We start from the raw sequence: 23,056 nt of genomic DNA on the forward strand, positions 1-23,056 counted from the left end.
AGAGAGCAGAGCCTGGCCCCTGAATGGGAAAGTAGCATGAGTGGAGAAAAAGCCTTGGGACAGCTGAGCTACTGCCCCGATTACGCCCCCCCACACCCAGCCCGTGACCCCCTGACCTGCAGCGTGATCCTGTTCTTAACCAGAAGCCCGATCTTGATGTCCATGAGGTTGAGGTCGCTCTCCAGCTGCTGGTTGGAGCGGATCCTCTTCACCACCTCCTCCCGCAGCTTCAGCAGCTCCGACTCCTCCCAGAAGTCATGCTGGCTCTGCTCCAGCAGGTGGGCGAAGCGCCGGACAATGCTCAGTGGCGGGTCCCTGGCGTGGACTGGCAGGGGACAGAGGGAAATCTCCCTTGAATGTGGTTAAATGGCTACTGAGGGCTTGTCACGCTCAGGGCCAGCATAAAGGGGCCTTAAAAAGTGGGTGGAAATGGGAACCAGGAATCCCCCCTGCACCGGGGCCTCCCCGGACAGCATGGAGCTAGTGTAAGGGCTCTGCACCTGCTTCCAGCATAAGCTTGGATAGGGGGTGAAGCCAAAGCATGCTGCTCTGTGGCTATTTGTTGATTTCAAGCTCCCTTAGGGAACACGGCCTGAAGTTAGAGCAGCCCTGAGGCTGCTCTACCGTACACCAACAGGCTGGCATGGTCTCTGCATAGCACCAGACTTCTGGGACTGCAAAGGGGGCTTCAGCCCATACCCGAAGTGTAGGAATGGTAATGAGAAGGCAACATCCTTGCAATTAATTAAAGGCACATCTGTATTAAAAAAAAACCTAGACAGACAAGCACTTACCCAACATCCTGTAATCCCCACGGGCCTTGTTAGCTCTCACAAAAGCCTGGATTTTAATTACAGCATTAATCTGCCAAGACAAACAGAGGGGAAGAGGGATGTTTCCTACAGCGTCCCTGCAGCAAGCAGCAAGTGTAAAGAGAGAAAAAAAATATACCAGCCATGCAGCTAGCAAACTGATTAGCTGGGTGTCGGGCAGAGGGAGCATACTCATTGGGATCCTTTTAGACAGTGAACTCCTAGTGCCTAGTCAGTCAGATGCCTGAGGAAGTAGTTTGAGCATGGGGCAGGGAGTCAGGACTCCTGGCTTCTATTCCCAGATGTGAAGCTGTGTGTCATTGAGCAAGTCATTGACCCCCCTCTGCCTCAGTTTCCCCTACATCTGCGAAGTGGGTTTACTCTCTTCCTGGCTCACAGGGGATTTGTGAGGGTTTATATGTTTGCAGAGTGCTTAGGGTAAAATATCCAAAAGCATCTAAGTCAACAGGACTTAGGAGCCATGGTCACTTAGATGCTTTTGAAAATTTTACCCTGGGTCTTAGCGGCTGTTGCTTTCTTCAGGAGCCGCTACATTTGGCAACAGCCTAAATGAACTCCAGACACTCGGCTTCTCAATTTTCACACACACCCCTTTACCCCAAACTTTCAAAGCGGATTAGTGACCTTGGGTGCCACACCTGAGTGGTCTTAGAGGGAGAGTGCTCGGTGTGATGTTCACAGCACACACACACAAGTTAGATTAAAAACCTAAATCCTTTTGCTAGAAGGTTGCAATGTTTCAACTTTATTTCTTAGAATTCAGAACACACAAGAACCCAAAAACAGAGAGAGAGAAAACAGACTGCTCCCTAAGGCGACAAGGCACCGCTCACCCCACCTTGCTTTAAACTGGTTCTTTACCAGTTGATCAAACACTCAAGAACCCCCTAGTCTGTGAGCTGGGCCAGGAATGAAGGACCCGCACACCCAAATGCACACATGCAGCTTGCAATTCCGACACCATCCTCAATACAACGCACTCAGTCCTGTCTGAAAAATCAGCCTTCTTGAGGAGGCTCTCATCCGGCACCCAAGATCACTAGGCACTGACAAATGTGGGCCTTTGGACATGGACACATCCTCACTTTAGGTCTTTTTCTGGAGACTTGTATATTTCAGGTGCATACTTATATAGAAATCTTGCAACCTAGGGGCAGATTCTAGCACCCCACCTAGAAACACAGAGCTCCTCCCTCATCCCTGTGGGATCCATGCTGGACCACCACACAGTTATTTTGCTGATTCACTTTAAGAGGGCTCCTCTTTGCTCCAGAGCAAGATACAAGAGGATTTGAGGGTCTCCCTCAGGCAGAGGAAGAAGAGGGTCTAAGGATTCTCAGGGTAAGTTTACACTGCAAGCTGGGGGTGTAACACAGTTGCGCTAGGTCTCCGCAGGCTCGCTTGCTAAAAATAGCACGTGGCCACGGTAGCATGGGCGAGGCATCTTGAGTCCATACCTAGCATCTCTGATAGGCATGCACTTGGGATGGCTGGCCCGCCCACCATCACCAGTGTCTATTTTTAAGCACACTAGCTCAAGTAAGTCTACTTGAGCTGGGGATCACCCCCCTCTCCCAGTGTGGACATCCTCTTGCAGATGGACTGAGGGTCTCTTTTCTTAGCCTCTGGGGTTATATTTTCACTTGCACTCCCGGATCAGCCACTCACGTTCTTCCTGAAGTAGCGCAGTCGTTCCCGGTACCTTTTACGAGCTCGCCACATCCTCACATAGGCCTGGATCTGAGAGGAGGGAGCAGAAGAGACAGAGACAGATTTGGCCATTTTAACTGGACACAGGAAGCCTTGGAGGGTATTCTCCGTGACAACTATTTGATCCATTTCCACGTAGGCGCCCTTATTCCCTCTACACAGGACTAGGGGGCGCTGGGCTCCAGCAGGTATCTTTTCTGATCACAGATAATGCCAAGATTTTTGACAACCGTGGCGCTCTCGGCAAGAATTTTGGGTGTCACCCACCTAGGGTCAACATCCAGTTTGGGAAGCTATGTCCTGCCTCCCTAAGTCTCCCCCTGCAACTAGATGCAGTGACTTAGGACAGAAGTGAATAATGTATTCTTGTTGCTGTGAAAGAGCTGTTACCTTCCACCCCAGAGGTGGCTGCATCGCCACTGGGATCCCCAGATCTAGATGGGAAAAACAGCTGACAATAGGATGTTGTTGCTACTAGAAAACAGAGGAGCAGGGCTGGGAAGCGGGGTGGGATTACAGAAGCAGACAAGACTCCAGTACCTTTATCACAGCATCTCTGGTTTTTTGCAAGTACCGTAATCTTTGCAGGTAAGCACTGCGCTGTCTGTATCCTCTCCAGCATGACTGGATACACCAAAAGGGAAAACAAAAAACAAACAAACACACACACACCAATGAACTACAGCATGACATTTCTGGGGTGACCCAAGGCACCAGCTTACAGAGTGGGAGAGCCTGGTCTGTGCCCACAGGAAGAAATCCTCACACCTCTGCCAGCTGCTGGCAGCACAAGCTGCCCTAGGGAGGCTGCAGATCACTCCCAACAACCCCTACTCCTCAGCTCATCCTGCCCAGGTTAGTCCTCAACAGAGCCTACAAAACCAGGGCTGCAAGCCCCTAAAGAGAGAGGCCTTCAGCTGTCACCATTGCACTGCTGATTCGGCTTGTACGTTCCACCCTTCCCCCTACCCTGGGTGTGCCTTCTCAGATGGCAAGCTCTTTGAGGCAGGGACTGGCTAGCACTCTGTACAGCACCTAGCACACAGGTCCCCCGTTCTTGTCTGGACCCGAGGCCCTACCATAATGGACAGGATGAATAATAAAGCTGTTCTGCTCGCTGTAAATAGGGGGTAATACAGGAAGTGGTCAGGATGCCTGTACGACGCCCTGAAGACCCAGCGCTATAGAAATGATGCCGTGCACATCAGCGTGTGATGGGCTCAGCAGTTTGGCAGCACTCCTCACTTGGATTTTGATAACAGCTGGTAACTGCTCCTGCAACAGATGTCTGCGGGCCACGAGTTCCTGGCGGACAAGGTAGCCCCTCATGCGGGCCTGCAGCCGCACGACGAATCCAGCGTTGGATTCCCAGAGGCGTTCCCGGTCGTGGGCCACTGTCACGCCCGTGATCGTCGACTGCAGAGATAGGACACACAGATCAGTTCAGGAAGACTTTGTAGATGTCAGACGCATGTACACCATCCATCAACGAGAAGGGAACACCCCCGGCTGGGTCAGCAGCCGGAATTGAACTCAGGCCACCTGGACCTAAAAAGCACAATCAGCTGCTGTTTTGATCTAAAGAACCAGATCCAATCAGCTCAGAGGCAGGGACAGACTCAGAAGCTTCTTACGTGGTTGAGCCAACGGAGGGAGACAGAACCACACTTTACCAGTGCGTTACACCCAAAAGCATATATGCTAGCAGGATTCTGAGACAGAATTGGATAATCCTGCGGCTGGAGAGTGCATAAAAATATCCCTTGGCTTTTGGAAGCACTAGAAACCCTCATGCTTCAGGGCATGAGATCATCTCTAACAGGGTCAGGAGGAAACATCTCCCGAGGGCAGGTTATCCTGTAGCAGCGGGATTCTTGCACCTTCCTCTGAAGTAGCCGGTACCGCTGCTGGAAATAGGTCACTGGGCTAGATGGACCCCGGAGCTCATCCAGTCTGGCAACTCCCATAAGCTGGATGTTTAAGAGCTGGGATTGGGTCATATCACTGGAAGCAACAATCTCTTTTGCAAGCCTCTGGGCAGACCAAGAGGGCTGGAGAACTAATGGCTTTGTTATGAACATCTCTGAAGCGCTCCGACATGTCCCAGTGGGACAACAGGCTAGAACTCTGGGTGCAGCCAGAGCATTTAACACACAGCGCGTTCGCCTGGACGCCTCACATATCAACAGCCAGGGCCTAGCAGCAGCATGCCAGACTCTTCAGCAATACTCCAGCCACGAGGGCTTTGATAACAGCCCCAGCAACTGCCCCTCACCTGGATTTCCTCCCAGCTGAGGTGGATGGAGTTAAGGACACAGTCACGAGGCCGCTCCCAGCTGCCTTCGAAGCTCTGCAAGCTGAAGTAATACACGCTGCCGTCTTTCAGCTGGTGTCGGACCCAGTGGTGCTTAGCGTTCCCTGAGCGTTGCCATTGGGACAGGATTAGGGGAAGGAGAGCGTTAACACACACACACACGGCAAGAAGAGAGGCAGCTGCAGGGTTAAACTGATCCAGCAGCAAAATGGATTTCTCAAAATGGATTTCCTCCGATCAGGTTTTGAAACCAAGGCTCAGCTGACGGAACACTTAGGCAGCTCTCTATAGCCCTGTCCCCAGTTTCAGAGTTCGGCTTTCAACTCCTTGCTCTCCCCATGTACATCCAGAGGAAGAGCCTTCTCCCTCACATTAGATGCCCTTCCTATAGCAAGTATCTGTCAGCCCCCTCTCTGGTTTTGACACCTGGCTTGTCCTATTTCTCCCCTTGCAGTCACCCATCCTCCTTCTGCTCCATGAGCAGGAGCTGAGGTGCAGAGACTCGCCTAGAGTCAGTGGCAAAGCTGGGTCTCCCAAATCCCAGGCTAGGGCCCCAACCACTAGGCCATTCCCCTCGTTCAGCCAGGGGAAGCCTCGACGTCCCCCGCAATGGCCCAGCTAGCCCAGGACACTGTGTCTGACAGTAGCTGGTACCAGAGCGAATGGGGGAGTGTACAAAACAGGGCAGCAAGCAAGACCACCCAGTCTTCCCCTCGCAGCTGACGACAGTCAGAGGTTTAGGGCTGGCCATGTCTTTCCAGTGGGATGTGTGGAAACTGGGGGTTATTGACCTGGATTGCGGTAGCCCCTCGGGGTCCCAGTCACGAACTAGGGCCCATGGCGCTGTATGGACACTGAATGCTCCCTGCCCCAGAGAGCTATGGATGGTAGAGGCTAACCGATGCTAGCAGCTGGAGATGCAGCTCCGCCCCTGCGGTTTTCAAGGTCAGAGGAGTCAGGGGCCTTTTACCTGCTTGTCTCTTGGCAGCCAGGAGGGTGGCGAGCAGGGCCTGGTAGGCCCCTGCACATTCTGCCACAACGCCATGCAGGGAGACGTCCGGGTTCCGCAGCACGCGTACCGTCTGAGCCGGCTTCCCTTCTTTTATGGCCTGGTTGATGGCAGCAATACCTAGAGCCACTACGGGAAGAGAGGGGGAAGGCAAGGGTTAGAAAAGGAAGAGGGTGCATTCATCCACTCACCCGCAGTGAGCCCAGCTTGGTCCATGCCTGCCTGGATGGAGGTCACCATGGACAGTGGTCTCCAAGCTTCCAACAGGGGAGTTACTGCTATATCGGAAGCCCAGGTCACCTTTGCAACTGCCATTCCCAGTGGGTAGTTAGCAGCCGGTTGCATGAAGCTTTGGAGATGGAGATTAATCCTTTGGGCCCCTGGGGAATGTGGATTCCAGACGGTACAGAGTACAGGTTTCTAGGGGCTGCTCCGAGTCAGATTGCAATTGGAGGATCGGGGGAGAAGCAAGGAGTCTTGGAAGGTATGGCCACCAGCACAGCATTCAGTTGTGTTCACTGCTGTGGCTTATGGCACAGCATCCCAGAACTCCCACGCCTAGCTCATCTTGCGAGGCCTACCCTGATCCCTGGGCCGGCACCTTGGGACCTCAGATGAGTGTCTCTCGCAACCCCTGGAGAGTCAGGGAGGGTGGAAGACAAGCATCACAGGGCTAGAGAGTCTCTCCCCATCCTGCATTTCTTGGCGCGCGGAGGAATAACGGAAGAGGGCCGGACTGCAGCTCCAGCTTGAGCCTGCTTGAAGTTCGCTTCCGAGCCCTTACTTCTCTTAGCTGCCTCGGTGTCCTGATTGGCCTGGGAAACCCCTTGCTGGATCTCCTCCCACCAGAGAGCTGCTCCATCATCCCCGGTCACCTAGGAGACGGGAGGCAAAAAGCGATGAGCTGGGGCATCTTTACAAACCACACGAAGAGGCAGTGCTTCCATCAGGGAGATGCAGCCACCTCTGGGGAAGGGGCAGCTGGCAAAAACAGTATTTAACGGAGTGGGAGGAAGTTGGATTAAAAGCCCCAGGGCTCTTCTGGAAAGTGCAACAGGATCTTTTGGAACCAGGCGGAGCGAGATTGTTCTCTGCCACACACTGGTTTTAACGTGTCCCAAGCAACAGTCTTTCCACCAGCCCGACAAGCTGCTGCTCTCCATAGCGCAAAGCCGACTGGTCTACCTGGGCTTTCTGCCTTAGCGCGGCGGTCAGCACATCGTGATAACGCCTTGCTCCCGGGAGAGTCACGGCAGAGAGCCCTGCAGAGGGCAACAGCAGAGCAGTAAGCGTCTTCTCCAGGTCGTTCTGCACCAGTGCCTCGTTGATCAGTCTGATGGCGAGGATCTCTGTGCCAGGGAGAACAAAGACAGCCGGTGAGTCAGAGCTCATTGCAGCTCACGGAGCCCAGCGCTCAGGTATAAAAGCCACTCACGATCGTTTTCTTCTCGCACTGCCGAGTTGGCGCCGTTCACGCAGGCCTGGATGTCGTTCCAGTTCAGGAACGCAACCCCGGCTTTCCCAGATCGGCACTTCAGTTTCAACAAGTCGTCAAAATAGCTGAAAGGGAAAAGACAGAGCCATTCCTTAGCCCATGACTGAAAGGTCCCGCATCCAAGGGGCTGAAAAACGCTGTCAGAAAACTTCAAAACGCCCCACCACAGCAGGCAGTCTCTTGTTTTCCAAATGGGGAAACTGAGGCACAGAGCAGTGACGGTCATGCGGTGAGCCAATAAAAGAGGTAAGAATGGAACCCAGGAGTTCTGACTCTTAGTCCCGGCTTTGGCCGCCCAGACCAGCACCCCTCCTGCCACAGGCAGAAAAAGAACACAGGAGTCCTGACTTCCATATGCAAATTCACCACTAACTTTCTTAAGGTAAGATCAACAATGGTTTCTCCCCCAGGCAGGAAGCTGGGTCCAGGCGGTGGCTCCTGCAGACTGCTGGTGAGATCTGCAGCCAGCCCCTGATGACATCTGGTAACAGAACCAGGTTACAGACAGAGTTTAACCCTTCAGATTGTGGGTTCCTGCTGGTCCTGTTTCACAGCCTCAGAAATCTCCCCACCTCACAACTTTCAGGGGCCTGGCTCTGTCATTTTCAAATGCCACAAAGCCTTTTAACTCATTCACGGCCAAGTCACTCCACTGGAATTGGTACAAGGGGCATCGTTCCCACCGAAATCCAGCCAATTACCGCTGCACGTTTGCATCCTCGATATCAGACAGGCCCAGGGCAGGGCTGACCAGGCTACTCCAGAATCCATAGACATCCCCAGCTTCCAGCACCCGGTTGATCAGCGCCACGGCCGAGAGCATCTCCACAGCAACGTACAGTTCCTCCTGCCCCAACTCACCCTGCAGAAACCGGGGGGGGGGGGGGGGGGGGAGGAGGAAACGACAGATGCACACAACAATGATCCTTTTCTGCCCCCCAATCCCTACAGTACCCAACATGAATCAATTTACAGTGGGAGAAACTGAGGCACAGAGAGACTTGTCCCATGCTGTCTGTGGCAGAGATTGAACCCAGATCTCCAGAGCACCCATCCAGTGCTTTGAGCACCAGGCCAACCCCCAACCCATGCCGCAAAGCGAAGAGAGTCACATGAAGAGGTCAGACAGCGATTCCCCAGCAGGGACTGCAGTCTGGGAAGAGCATGCCTGCGAAGGGTGGCCCCCAGGACAGCAGCAAACTGTTTGAGAGCATCAGAGGCCTCTCCTCCTCCCCCAGCAGACGCTGCCCTCTCCTCACCTGCGGATGCTGCCGCTGTAGCAGGGACAGCTCCCGCTGGTACAGCTGGGCGGCGAAGGGAAAGGCCTCGGGCAGCTGGGCCTCGGGGCTCATCAGTTCTCGCGCCGTCTCCGTCGCCTCCCCCCGGCGGATCGAAGCGTTGATGCGGCTCACGGCCTGCCTCCCTGCGCACCAGCGGGGCGGATGAGATCGGGGCAAATTAACTGGGGGGGTGGGGGGGCGTGTGGAACTCGGGGCTTGTCGAGTTTGTGCCACTCGAGCGGCCACGCTGCAAAAATAACGCTCCAGCTGCGTGGAGCGACTGCATCCCCACTGCACAGTGAGCTCCAGCTTCAACCCTCCCTGACAGGCCGGCTATCTTAGCCCCACTGAACTCAAGCTAGAGAGCCGCGTGCACGGCCGGGAGCCGGGTTAGGGACAGCGCTGTTACGATCCCGCCAGTGAAGACGCAGGTCTCCTGCAGCCCCAGCTCTGGGCTACTGAGGAATTGCCTTGCCCGGTTCCATTCAGCAGCGATAATCGTGGGGTGTTGAATTTGGGACGACCGGGGCTTCTGATGGCAGAGATCTGGGGCCAGGGCACGGCCCAGGCTGCCTGAATTCTGCTCACTACGCGGGGCTTTGCAACCCAGACACCAGGTGCTCCATGCTGATGGTCAGTTAACTCTTCCGGACCACGTGCACTTTGACCAGCTCGCCTGCTATGCAGGGGACTCAGGGCAGGTGCGATGCCCTCTGCCCAGGCACGGGACTGGCCCTAGCGGCTCTTTGCTGCCTTGGCAACAGTGTGGCATTGCAGGGCAGGGGGAGGATGGGTCCATTGGGCCAGGCAAAGTCCCCCCCAAGCAGGGACACAAGTTAGGGATGGCCCAAGCCCCAGCAGCTCCCAGAGGTGATGCAAGCTACCTGCCTTCTACCTACCAGCTGGCGCATGCCCCATCCCTAGAGTGGCCTGGGCATAGCCAGATGCCAAGCATGATGTTCAGACCCTCTCCAGCTGGGGCACTGAGACAGGAGAGGGAGCAAATGCAGCAAGTGAACAGAGATAGGGAGTCCCTGCGGGGCAGGCTTCTCTCAACGATTTATTGGCCCCTCTGGCGAGGCGGCCAACAAAGGTGTCAGTTACAGGGGGTTTGTGGCGTGGGTCACTCGGAACTGGAGCAAGGCCTAGATGCATCAGGCAGGGGCCAAGAAGCCTGGATCTGGCCCCAGATTCATAGTGACCCTGGCTGCCCCCAGCTCGGTACCAGTCCCCTTCGCTGCGTGGGGGGGGGGGGGGCTTGGCATGACTTACTGGCATGCTCCCGATCTCCCTTCTCATTGGCTGCGTAGACCCCCACCTGCACTTCCTCCTGCTCCAGCAGGTCCACGTAGCCCAGCTCCTGCAAGGAGGAAAGCGGCAGGAGCTCACACACAGGGGGACCGGCCCAGCCAGCCTGCTCCCCTCCCAGGGCCACGCCTGCCACCCCTCCGAGGGAAGTCGCTCACATGCAGTCCGGCTGCAGCGCTTCCTGAACGTCCACGTCACAGGAAGCCTTTAGAGCATGGGGCTTTCACTTGATCCAGACCTGACCCTGCATAGGGTGTCTGGACTCGTAGGGCCCGATCCCATAGCACCGCAAGCTGCTGGCCAGAGGGACATTACTGAGCTTTGGCAAGGTGGATCAGCAGTATGAGCCGGTCTCCTCAGGAGGAGTCTCTACATCCCCGCCCAGTTCCTATCCCTGCAATATTCCTCCCCTCTCTGGTACGGGGGCTACATCCGCTGCTGGGCCTTACCAGCGCTTTCTGCTCCCGATCTGTACTCAGCTGATCCAAGTACCAGGCTGCGTTCTCCCGCTGCACACCACGCAGGGCCAGCACAGGATCCTGCAGGGCCTGGCACAAGGCTGGAGGGTCCTGCCTCTCCAGAGCATCGTCCACGTATTCCAGCGCTCCGTGCACTAGAAGAGAGGTGGTCATGCTCCAGGATACTTACGACTGGTGTCGTAGCACGCTCATCAGTAGAGCTCAAAGCTCTTCACCAAGGAGGTCGTATCTTGATCCCCATTTTACAAATGGGGAAACTGAGGCACACAGAGAGACAAGTGACTTCTCCAAGGTCACTCAGCAGGGTGGTGGCAAAGCAGAGAATAGAACCCAGGTCTAAGGAAGCCCAGTCTAGTGCGCTAACCACTAGGCCACACCCACTCAAGGTGGTGCCCCATTGACCTTTACCGGTGGCTAGGCCAACGTGAGCCTGCCACAGCTTCAGCCAACAAAGCTGCTCATGCACTAGAGGCTTGTGCTTCAAAAATCCAGAGATCTGGGGTTCGATCCCTGCTACCAGCCACCCACACGGGGCAATGTATTAGGGCTTGTCTACACATGAAAGCCAATCCGGAATAAGGTTGTGAATTTAAAGTGGAATAACTATTCCTGATTAATCCACTTCCAAAGCGGAGTTAAAACTAATTCACAATAAAGGCACTCATCCTGGAATAGGAGCATCTCCACCCCGGCAGTCAATCAGGCCGAGCGATTCTCTGTGTAGACAAGCTTTTATAAGACATTTACCCAGGTTACCTGTTTCAGGGATTCCCTTTGTGCGAGGGGAAGTCAGTGCAGGGGCTGTGTGGAGAACCTCAGGCTGCTCCTGGAATGAAACCCTTTGCCCCATAATGGGGAGGGAGAGATTCCCTGCCTATGGCTCCTGAGCAAGACTCTGAAAACAACCAGAGCAGAGGCCATGCCCCCACTAAAGAACCCAGCCTGAAACAAAGCCTTTTGGGAGAGCTACTTAGCATTGGGCAGATCTCCCACGGCAAGGGGTCGTGCTCAGTAAGCAGCATTTCCACTCCAGCAGCTCTCGAGGGGGGTTGCTTTGCTCACCGTTGACTTTGTTGATGTTCCCTTGTATTTCAGCCTGAGTCAGACACCGGTCGTAAATATCCTCACTTTCCAGGCTCTCCTGCAGGTACTAAGAAGAGGGACAAGCCACCCACCATTGCATATCTTGGCCTAGACGCATTGTGCTACCTCCGAGCATGCCAGAAAGACTCAACCGCGCACCCCAAAGGCTGCTGCAGCTAGCCCTGGCTGCTGACAGCTGCTAGAGGAGAGTACAAGAGCACACTCCTTTTCTCCAACCGCACCCCGCTATCCACCAGCTCCACCCACCCAGCGTTCCTCCTGTGGCCAGGTCAGCGCTCCTGAAGGATCCTGCCCACTTCCTTTCCTGGCTGCAGAGAAATCCACCCTGCGTTTTCACTCGATCCATTTCAAAGACGACTCAAGCCCTAAACTTTAGGTGTCAAAGCACGAAGAGCATCCCCTGATCATGATGCACATCGCACCGCTGTGGTCCACATATAGGATAAGAGCCTACCACTACCAACAGGTAACAGAGCTTCTCCTTTCACCGCGTGCTCTGCCCTTACCCGGTTCCTGGCATTGCCAGCTTTCTCCATCTTCACCTGGTACAGCATCTCCTGGTAGACGGCAGCAAGGTTCTCTCGCAAGTTGAGCAGCACGGCGCTGGGATTGCGCAGGGCCGCCATGGTCTCCTCCACCACCCCCCTCTCCACAGCTTCGTTGATGGCGAGGACGGCAGCGTGGACTACAGCAGCCGTGGCAAGAAAGAGACAGACATGTAAAACCATTGGGTGGTCAGACGGGGAGCCAGAGGCTGGAGAGACAGGATTTGAGTCTATTTATCGGTGGCCCGGATCTACACAGTGACACAGCGTTGCAACTCCTGGCTTTCCGGGGGGCTTGAAAAAAAAAAGTCACCAGAATCCACAAACCCTGGGTTAGGTGGTTGCTCTCTACACAATGCAAGGGGAGAGAGGGACACCTGGGAATGGGATCCACAAAAGCCAGCATGCTAGGCAGGGAGGTGCCCAAGGTAGCTAATGAGAGATGCCAACAGGTCCCACCCCTCTCCCGGGCTGGAGGCAAGGTTGTGATCCACAGCTGGGATCCACTCTCCTGGAGTCGGGGGTCTAAGCAGCATGCACCTAACTCTCCCTTGACAACCATTAGCCCTGTGGTTCGAGCGGAGCTGGACCTAGACTGACCTGTAAAGGGGCCAAACACATTCAGGGGTTACAGAGCTGGATTAAGCCAAAAGAATGCAGGGAGAGACTCATCCAAGCACCGCTGCAGGAAAAAACACTGTCAGCCTTTATCCTAGGGAGTAAAATCACCTGCTGCTTCATCCACCGAGAGCTCACTGGCGAGAATCCCACCGATCTTGCTGAAGGCTGGCATCTGGAGGCCGTATTTCTCCAGCTCCCGCTTCATGTTGTTAATTTCCTCCTCTGGAACAGAGCAAGCCAAGTCAGCAAATACACGCCTGTTTGGTCCGGGGCCGGCACCAGATGCCCTTCTGACATTTCTATTTACCAGGAGGATGGCAAGCAGAGGCCCCAGGCAGGAATGGGCACAGGGGATGCCAGGCACTGTACAGAGACTTAACCCCCACCCTAAATGGCAAGTGATGTCAATGGACATCAGCCAATTTGGTCTGCGCCAGGAGCCCCCTGTGCAGTACCACAGGCTTCCCTGGAGCTGTACATGGGCACAGGGCTCCAGTGCAGAACCAGGGCCATACGGTAAAACGACATTCAGTGTCTCAACAGGGAAAACCTAACAGAGCTAAGGGAGCCAGCAGCAGCATGTGTTTCTGTCTCTAACGTCAACAGGGCTGAATTGGGCACATACAGGGAGCCAGTCTCTCAAATGAGAGAGTGTGGTCTAGTGGGTAGGACTGGACTGGAGTCAGGACACCTGGATTTTATTCCCACTTTTGCCACTGATCTACCCTGTGACCTTGGGCAAGTCACTTCCCCTCCCTGGGCTTCTATTTTCTCTCCCATCCTTTGTCCATCATGTCTATTTAGATAGTTCAGGGCAGGAACGGTCTCTTAACAGGTGTATGTACAGCACCTGGCACAGCAGGCCACTGGTCTCCTTAGTTAGCTATGGAGATAGAAAAATTGACTTTTTTTGTATCTCAGCTTAAACAAAGCTTCTTATAAATAAAAAGCCCGCTGAAGCATCCCTTCTGCAGAACAATTCCAGAGATACAAGCAGTAAATACAGATCAGCTGGATTTAACAAGGAAACCCCCAGGAACTAGCCCAGATTTGTCCTTTACCATCCCATACCTGTAAAGTTCACTTTCCCGTATAAATCCTGGATCTGCGGAGCCAGCCCCAGCTTAAACAAGTATAAACTGAAAATTTAAAACAAAACACACTTCATGGATGAATTTAACAATTCAATTTTTTCCTGGCACATGGTAACACACACACACACACACTATGGGGTTTTTAATCCCTACAGTATAAGGCACAGTAAGCTCTGTGGTCTGGTCATTAGAACGCAGAACTGGGAGATCAAAGTTCTACAATGCCAGCTCTGTGACTGGCTCGCTGTATGACCTCAGGCAAGTCACACCCCTTCCCTGTGCCTCAGTTTCCCCATCTGAGAAACAGGGAGGATACCCCCTTGTAAAGCATAGACACCAGCACTATGTGATTCAGACTAGGTCTCTGCTGCCTTCCAGAGAGACGGAGGTGGTTGCTTGGACCCCGGAAGTGCTAAATAAACTGGACCCCATCTCTCCCTCCCTCTGCCAGTCACATGTGTTCAATCAGAACCCCCCCTTGGCTTAAAAGGGAGGGGAGCCGCTGTCAGGGTGTTCTCCCCTTGGCTTTGGGGGGAGGGATAGCTCAGTGGTTGGAGCATTGGCCTGCTAAACCCAGGGTTGAGAGTTCAATCCTTGACGGGCCATTTGGGGCAAAAATTGGGGATTGGTCCTGCTTTCAGCAGGGGGTTGGACTAGATGACCTCCTGAGGTCCCTTCCAACCCTGATATTCTATGATCACTCCACCCTTCTGCTCTGAAACAGCCCAGACCCAATGGCTTTACGGGCATGTGGCAAAGCCCCTCTTTATGTGCATTTGTGTGGGATGAAGGGGACTTAGCAACAGAGTATTTTATTTTTAATATTTTTAACCCCACAGGAGATGGGATTCGGTGGGATCAGCAGCGGGTCCCCCCCACCCCGTATTTTGCATGGATTGTATTTATAACATTTTGTCACGGCATTTAGAGTCTGTGGCAGGCCTCTCCATGTGCGTTTCAAAACCTAGGCTCAATATTCGCAAACCTGGGGGCCTATGAACGGACACCTAGGGTAAGTGGCCGGATTGTCAGAGGCACCGAGCCCCCCACCACTGCTGCAAAACACCTCTGGGGAACAAATTTTAAATGGCCAGGGGACCTAAGCATAGAATTGGATAACCTCAATCCAGTCACACAGATCCCACAGACACACATACGTGCCCTCACTTGACATGCGTGGGAGTCGTCTGTCAGATATGGAGTTAAAGGATCGGGACCCAAATCTGAGAATTACTGGCCTCCGGAGAAAAACATACAATGGCCACCAGGGGGCGCAAGTATCATTGGTTAAAATCTACAGGCAAAAGACCCCTCAGTTCCGATAACTAGGGCCCTACCAAATTCACGGCCGTGAAAAACGCATCACGGACCGTGCAATCTGGTCTTCTGTGTGCTTTTACCCTAGACTATACAGATTTCATGCAGGGGACCAGCGTTTCTCAAGTTGGGGGTTCTGACCCAAAAGGGAGTTGCAAGGGAGGGATGGTCGCAGGGTCATTTTAGGGGAGCCGTGGTACTGCCCTGTTTACTCCACGCTGCCTTCAGAGCTGGGTGGCTGGAGCGCGGCGGCGGCTGCTGAGGGCCCAGCTCTGCAGTCCGCAGCACAGAAGCGAGGGTGGCAATAGGATGGCGCGGTAGGGTATTGCCATCCCACCCCAACAACTCCCTTTTGGGTCAGGACCCCCACAATTAGAATACCATGAAATTTCAAGTTTAAATAGCTGAAATCATGAAATTTACGATTTTTTAAATCCTGCGACCATGAAATTGACCAAAGTGGACCGTGAATTTGGTAGAGCCCTACCTCTAATCCCAGAGAGATGCAACCCTTTTACACGTTACATCCTGGATTTCTCACTAACCTCAAAGCATGAATGCAATATACCACCCGTGGCATGTTCTTCTTGTCATAGATGTCTGTTGTCTCTGGGTGAAAGATCTGTTGGCAATACAGACAGCACCCATGTAAATGCCAATTAACTTTAACTATTTAACAGCACAGTATAGCCAAGGGGCTAGGCATGGGCTGGAGACTTAAAAGACCTGGGTTTGATTCCCTGTTCTGCCCTGACCTACTGGGTGACCCTGACCTGCCTCTCAGTTTCCCCATCTGTAAAATGGGGACAGTGATACCGACCTCCTTTGTACAGTGCTTTGAAGACCTGAAGCTGAGAAGCACTAGGGATTATTGTTACAGTCTTTGCTGACACAGAGAGCCAACGCTGATCCATGTTGGGAGCAGCTTCCACATGGTCCCCAGGTGAGAACACGATACAACAGGCCACTCTGTCGAGCATCTGGCAGGATTGTACAGCTGTCTAGTCTTCTACTGTGAATGCAGCAACCCCTTAACGCCCCCTCCTTCCACGACTTTCATCTCAGGTCGCTGCAATTCACAGATGGAGAAGGGATCGCTCATGCAGAACTCATTGCACCCTAGAAAGTCTTACGCCCCTGTTGTGCAAGAGACAAAGGAAGGTTCCTTCACATCCACGGAGTTTCAAATGAAGGTTTTATTAGCCTGACCAGCTGCCTTTGACTCCACAAGGTGTTGATGGTACACCCAGCTGGGTGGAGTCACTCGAGTGGCTCCCACTTACACGAAAGGGCTCTGTGTTTTTATCAAAGCAGAGAGGGCGTCTCATCTTTTCCGGGCTCTGCTTTTGGCCCGGACACGCTGACGCGAATACATTACCGTAGGAAGCCCCAGGCGAGTCATGGCGTCACGCCAGTGGTTGATATTATCCGTGTGTCGAAAATGAAGTCCAGTTGCCTGGAAAAAAAGAGAGGAGAGATTAAACAAGGGTTAGAATGACCCTTCCCTTATGGGTGCGTTATGCCGTTGTTGCCCACTAGGGGGTTTCTTGTGCCTTCCGTTGACGCAGCTGTTCCTGGACACTGAACCGAAGGCACCAGCTACATCTCGTTCTTCCAAACCCATTTAAGCCAGCACAGGCCACGAACAATGCGGCGGTGACCCGGATTGACAGTCAGCTCTGCATTGTCAGGGTCTGGAGCAAGCTCTCTGTCAGAAGCATCAGATCATGCCCCCCCTCCGCAAAAAAAACACGAGAACCATCCATCCACCTTTGACGCAGGAGAGGCTGATGCCAGTTTCATGCGGCGCTCAGCTCACCCACAGACACAGCATAGCCAAGATTTGGCACAAGAGCCATTTGAGAGCCACAGGGGAATCAGACAGATCTTGCAGCACACACCAATACCACCACCTAGAATTGAAAGGATTCCTTATTCATGCCAAAATGCATCAAATCGAGTGAAGGCCCCAATCCTGCAAAGACTTATTTGTTTGTACGTACTGTAGTAGCACATAGAGCTTCAGTCAAGGACCAGGTGTGCTAGGCACTGTACAAACACAGAACAAAAAGATAACAATAGTCCCTACCCCCAAAAGAGCTTAACTTTAAGCACAGCAAATAACCCAGTGAAATCAACCGATCGGTTGCTGCGGGATCGGAAACTAACGTGACAAGGCTTTTGTTAGTTAATTTCATTTTCTTTTTAAATGTTCTGCTTTTCAAATAATTTTACAAACATTCATATAGGGCCAGATCTTCCAGCGCCTTACACACCTGAATAACTCTCACATGAGTCAAATTAATCACATGCTTAACTCTTTGCGAAATGAGAGCCTTCATTCATGCACTAGGGTTAGTTAATCTAAGAGGATACGAACGGATTCAAAAGCATCCGCCCAATAAAGATTTTCCCATTGACTTCAACAGGAACAGGATCGGCCCCTACAGCTCTGGATTCCTTATGTTTTATGCACCATCACATTACAGATCAGAAACAGACACATAGGCTGCATTCATCCAAGACAGTCTTTGATGTGTTGGAAATAGAAGGGGACTTCAAAGGACCTCATGGTCTAGAATGAATCACCAACAACCTTTAAAAAGGAGCCTTTTTTCCTGCCTTGATTCCCATTCACGCCATGCATCTGGAACAAGGTGCAGAGATTTAATAAGCAGCAGGGATGGAAGCTTACAAAAAGGGGGATGGAACCCATATGCTGCTGTGTCAGCAAAGAAATAAATTGCTATAGTAAATAAATTCCATTTTAGGTCACGTATAACAAACCTGTCACACGTCCAACACAGGCAGAATCTCCCATGCCAGTTGCATACTGTGGCTAAAATGTTGCTGTGTTAAGAGAAATTGAGCATTTAAGAGAAAGTCATTGGACCTAGCAGAGTGGATTTAGGTTAAACCTATTAGGGGCCTTAATTATCATTCATGCCAAGCTCCCCCTGGCTTTTTACAGCGCTCTGGCAGTGTAAAGTCTTCTATGCATGAATGGGTTGAAATTTGCCCCGTTACAGAAAGCTAGCAAAAATGCCGATGTGCGTAAGGTGGGATTTTCATCAGCAGTAAAACTCCCATTGACGTGAACGGGTGCTGAGTTAGGCCAACGTGGCCGGCTTTTGAAAATCCCAGGCGTGAAGATTTTAAAGCCCCAATTTGAAGATTTAAGCGGCTCACTAGCCTCTGCACTGGCCTCTTTGAAGGGTAAATTTCTGCCTTATATGAGCGAGACAGAGTGAAAAGCTCTGAAGGCTTCCAATATAGCGCATCCTTGCATCACCACATGCGGTTATCCAGGTGAGCCACCCAACCAGCATTTCTGAAGGGTTTTATTCTGCCACCCGTCACCACGGTAGTTGAGCATCTCAAAATCTTTCATGGCAACAGGTAGATTTCAACCAGGGATCTCCTGATCTGCAGAGAAATGGTCTTCTACTGATCTATACCTCCTCTACATGGGTTGAGAATGCTACCCAGCACTCGAGAGAGCTGGATGGGCACTAATTAACCCCCACAACACCCCCATTTAATTTGCAGAGGGATGGATTTTATTCAGATTATTAAGTGAATGTAGGATGGTCAGTTTCATTCATGCCTCTGATCAGTTTCACTTCCAGCATTTCCTTCAGAGAGGATCTGGTTTGCACAAGTGCTGAGCAACTGCAGGTCCCGTCAGCTCCAGTTGACGTTGTAGGTACCAGCAGCTTAAGGTATTTGCCCAAAGCCACACAACAAGCCAGGATTGGAACCCAGGTCTCCAAAGTCCCAATCTCAAACTCACTCCCTCTAACCCAAGCAAATCTCTTCACCCGACTCCTTTACCTTGTAGCGCATCTGCTCACAGTCATAAATTTTTTTCAGTGGGACAACGTCTGGTGCAAAGCAGTGTCCCAGCTTGGCGAGGATGACCCCGTTCCGTAAGCTCTCCTCCAGCTCCGTAGGGGAGGCCAGCTCCTCATTCAAACAAGCCTCCATCCATCTGGCACAAAAGACGGAAAACCAGTTAGGGAGACCGTTGTTTTTTACAAGACCAGTATGCTGCTACCATGTCAAGTGCAGGTCTCCCACCAACCCTATGGGGCATTCCAGACATAGCATAGCCACGGGGTTGGGCTTCAGGATACTGAGATGTGTAGTGATGAAAATATTTTGCATCTGTTCAAATAGTGCTTCTTCCTCCTGGGTTTCTGCATTTTACAGACAGGAGACAGCAAGGCACAAAGTGGAAAGGGTAGCAGTCAGGACTAAAATCCACTTGCCCCTGAGCCCATGCTCAAAGCCCTTTGCTTCCGCTTATTGTTTGCTGATAGTCTAACAACGCTGCCTCCGGCTTGTCAGGCTGGCCACCCTTCATTCACAGACAAAAAGTGTCATTCCCCGCCTTTACATTTATTATAAGAGTCAGAGTAGAAAAAAGGCACTGTTGATAGCTATAAGCCTGTGTAGTTGGTGTGTGTGTGTGTTTTGAGAGACTGACAGCGAAGACAACCTTGAAGGGTCAGGGTGCGCAAGATTGTCTTTGCTTTAGATTGTAAGCAGTTTTCAGTTACTTCTCCCGACTCCCCCCCCACCCCCACTGCCTTTCATGTCTCCCCCCGTCCCCCCCCCGGGGTCACGACCCACTTGTCAAGAAACACAGATCAGCCCATGCATGCCAACACTGGGGGAAATGGTGTTTTAAGATCCAGACTCCTCAAGGAGCGACTTAAAGTCCCAACTGGTGTTTGATTTAGAAGGCAAAACCTGTTATACAGGAGACAGTTAAGCTAGGTCAATATAACCCCGACAGGGCCCCTCTAATTAATCAGTCCTATTGGAATGCTCTCTCACCGTTTCGCTTCCTCTAAGCGACAGAGATATTGATAGGCGACATTCTGTCTCCTCTGCTCATCCATCTCATCGGCAGTGAGACGCTCATCTGGACAATTCAAGAGAGAGATGCCAGGTCAAGCGCAGACAAGAGTTTAGGTTTTGTTAAAAATCAGCAGCAGCAGCATCATAATTTGAATTAAAATATTTCAATTAAGATTTCATAAAACTTAGTAAAAATATTCCCCGGATTTCCAATGCCAGCAGCCTCTCAGCATCTCCTGCATTGTTTTTAGCACATATTTTGTGCCACTGGAAATGCAAGACAGAGCCACAGCATTGGTGGTGAAGGACAATTTTTTAAAACTGTTGGTTGCAATAAGCAAAAGGCGTTTGCCAAAAATCAGAGTTTTTAAATATGGTTTTCTAACCGCATTCTCCCATTTCGCTCTTAGATTTATGCAAAATTTATGCAAAATTACTTTTTAATATCCATAACAGTATGAATTTTATGTTTTGGTGGCCACAGCAGCAGACTCTGCCCCAGTCCCATGTCCTGCCTAGCTGAGTATTAGCAGAAATTAAAAGCAACAAGCTTCTATCCCCACCATGGAAAATACCAACTCATAGACTTTAAGGTCAGAAGGGACAATTATGATCATCTAGTCTGACCTCCTGCACAACGCAGGACACAGAATCTCAGCCACCCACTCCTGTAACAAACCCCTGACCTATGTCTGAGCTACTGAAGTCCTCAACTCATGGTTTAAAGACTTTGAGGTGCAGAGAATCCTCCAGCAAGTGACCCGTGCCCCACGCTGCAGAAGAAGGCAAAAAAAAACCACAGGGCCTCTACCAATCTGCCCTGGAGGAAAATTCCTTCCTGACCCCAAATATGGTGATGGGCTAAACCCTGCGCATGTCGGCAAGACTCAACAGCCAGACACCCAAGAAAGAATTCTCTGTAGTAACTCAGATCCCACCCTAACTAGTGTCCCATCACAGGCCATTGGGCATATTTACCGCTAATAGTCAAAGATCAATTAATTGCCAAAATTAGGCTACCCCATCATATCATCCCTTCCATAAATTTATCAAGCTTAGTCTTGAAGCCAGATATGTCTTTTGCCTCCACTCCTCTTGGGAGGCTGTTCCAGAACTTCACTCCTCTGATGGTTAGAAACCTTCGTCTAATTTCAAGTCTAAACTTCCTGATGGCCAGTTTATATCCATTTGTTCTTGTGTCCACATTGGTACTGAGTTTAAATAATTCCTCTCCCTCCCTGATATTTATCCCTCTGATATATTTAGTGATGTCATCTAGGGTTATAAATCACAAGCTGGGTGAGGCAATGCCCACACTGCAGAGAACAGTTGTACATTGCTAGAAGGGGGAAGGACTATCACATGACTTAATAACCCTTTCCATCTAACGGCTACTACGCTCTGGCTGGCTACTTTCTTTTTTACATGTAAACAGATCTGGTTTTCCCTTCCCTCGCTGCATGGCCAGCCAAAAGAGAGAGCATGAGCTGGGTTAACAAGTCCCTGTTGTACTCAGTCCATAGGTCATATTTAAAATGTCTTCAGCCAGATTTGTATTTTTTGCATTCACACACGCCTTGTGTGTTCAAATCTTCCCAGAGACAAAATCAGACACACACACACTCTAAGGTCAGGGTTTTGCCATATGCCCTAGAAATCTTGCTAGCCCTCCCCCCCACCCCCCGTCTCCTGCTGTGTATTGGCTACCATCTGAAAGGGCTCTGCCCTCACTGACATCCTACCCATAAAATATTACCCCTACCCCAACGCTCCTCTCTTTTTGGCCCCATTTCCATAGTATCCAAGCACCTCACAATACTTATTCTCTCATCACCCCTGTAGAGTGCTATTGTCCCCATTTTACAGATAGGGAAAACGGAGGCTCAGAGCAACTAAGTGACTTGCCCAAGGTCACACAGGGGGTATGTGGCAGAGGAAGGAGTTGACCATGGGTGTCCCAAGTTCTAGACTGACCACTAGATCATCGCCTGACTCTAAGGAGAAACAGGAATCACCCAACAAGACCCACAGACTGTACCCTAACTGGCAACTGTCAGTCTGTCTGTCCATCTCAGGGCCAGCACTCTTTCCCACACCGCCAGATTCCTTTCTGATTGTCCATTCTGGATGCTGTTTGTCCTGTCCAAACCCACCTCTCTGCCAGATCCCAGCCTGCCTGTCCATCCTCTGGCACCAATCCCTGCAGCACCCCAATTATCTGTGCCCTGTCTACAGTCAGGTCACTGGTCCCTCCCCCACTGGTGTGTCTGCCCCCTCCTGCACACCCAGACCTGTCCCCTGTCTGCCCTACGGTCGGGACCACACCCATCGGTTCCCCCACCCCATTGTCTGCCCCCACTTGTCTGCACCCACCAGCCACTCCCCTGTGTCTGTCTGTCTGCCCCTTCCACCACACCCCTTCCTGTCTGCCCCCCTGTCCATCAGCCTGGCTGCTTGTCCCCTCTCCTCCCCTGCCCCACGCCAATGTCTGCCCATTGCCCCTCCAGCAACTCCCCACAAGTGCTGTCCATCAGTCTGTCCCCAGGCCTGTCTGTCCCCTTCCACCCACCCCTGTCTACAGCCCCCCACTGCTCCCGTCCATCAGCCTGGCTGCTTGTCCCGTCCCGTCCCCTCTCCTGCCCTGCCCCACGCCAATGTCAGTCTGTCCCCCTGCTCCGGTCGGTCGGTCGGTCGGTCCGTCCGTCCGTCCGTCTCTCCCCTGCCCGCCCGGTCTCACTCACAGCCCGCCCGGGCCGGCCCGGCCTCGGCCGCCGGCTCCATCCCGCGGCGCTCGGCTCCGCCCGGCTCGGGAGTCGGGATTTGAATCTCCCGCCGCCTCCGGTCCTCCCCCGCCAGCTGCTCCGGGACACGTGGCTGCGCCGCGGGGGAGGCTGGGGGATGTAGTCCCGGGGGGCGGGGCACAAAGGGGGGAGGGGTTCCCCGGGCACAGTGGGGTTCTCTGGGCACTGAGCACTGCCAAGGGGGGGAGGGTTCTCCTGGACACAGGGGGTTCCCTGGACACAGGGGGGTTCCCTAGGCACAACTGGGGGGTTCCCCTGGACACAGGGGGGTTCCCTAGGC

At 52.5% G+C, this 23,056-nt stretch overlaps 1 protein-coding gene across 1 annotated transcript in view; it reads right to left on the reverse strand.

The window, feature by feature from the left end:
• The window catches only part of IQGAP3 (IQ motif containing GTPase activating protein 3), a 37,901-nt gene extending 15,068 nt beyond the window's left edge, over nucleotides 1-22,833 (reverse strand). Inside the window, exons 1-23 of the mRNA XM_084613091.1 lie at nucleotides 22,717-22,833; nucleotides 19,952-20,039; nucleotides 18,944-19,100; nucleotides 16,488-16,565; nucleotides 15,655-15,731; nucleotides 13,770-13,837; nucleotides 12,807-12,920; nucleotides 12,039-12,217; nucleotides 11,491-11,578; nucleotides 10,399-10,562; nucleotides 9,914-10,001; nucleotides 8,621-8,784; nucleotides 8,063-8,223; nucleotides 7,302-7,426; nucleotides 7,052-7,215; nucleotides 6,651-6,741; nucleotides 5,828-5,995; nucleotides 4,819-4,961; nucleotides 3,789-3,959; nucleotides 3,084-3,167; nucleotides 2,502-2,573; nucleotides 795-864; nucleotides 117-325 (exon numbers count right to left, since the gene is read on the reverse strand). Coding sequence (XP_084469217.1) covers nucleotides 117-325; nucleotides 795-864; nucleotides 2,502-2,573; nucleotides 3,084-3,167; nucleotides 3,789-3,959; nucleotides 4,819-4,961; nucleotides 5,828-5,995; nucleotides 6,651-6,741; nucleotides 7,052-7,215; nucleotides 7,302-7,426; nucleotides 8,063-8,223; nucleotides 8,621-8,784; nucleotides 9,914-10,001; nucleotides 10,399-10,562; nucleotides 11,491-11,578; nucleotides 12,039-12,217; nucleotides 12,807-12,920; nucleotides 13,770-13,837; nucleotides 15,655-15,731; nucleotides 16,488-16,565; nucleotides 18,944-19,100; nucleotides 19,952-20,039; nucleotides 22,717-22,756 — 2,763 coding nt within the window. The 5' untranslated portion in view covers nucleotides 22,757-22,833. The remainder of the gene's footprint in view (nucleotides 1-116; nucleotides 326-794; nucleotides 865-2,501; nucleotides 2,574-3,083; nucleotides 3,168-3,788; nucleotides 3,960-4,818; nucleotides 4,962-5,827; nucleotides 5,996-6,650; nucleotides 6,742-7,051; nucleotides 7,216-7,301; nucleotides 7,427-8,062; nucleotides 8,224-8,620; nucleotides 8,785-9,913; nucleotides 10,002-10,398; nucleotides 10,563-11,490; nucleotides 11,579-12,038; nucleotides 12,218-12,806; nucleotides 12,921-13,769; nucleotides 13,838-15,654; nucleotides 15,732-16,487; nucleotides 16,566-18,943; nucleotides 19,101-19,951; nucleotides 20,040-22,716) is intronic.
• Nucleotides 22,834-23,056: the final 223 nt, after the last annotated feature.

This window comes from Lepidochelys olivacea (assembly GCF_965140295.1).
Source record: "Lepidochelys olivacea isolate rLepOli2 genome assembly, chromosome: 24".
Classification (NCBI taxonomy): Eukaryota; Metazoa; Chordata; order Testudines; family Cheloniidae; genus Lepidochelys; species Lepidochelys olivacea.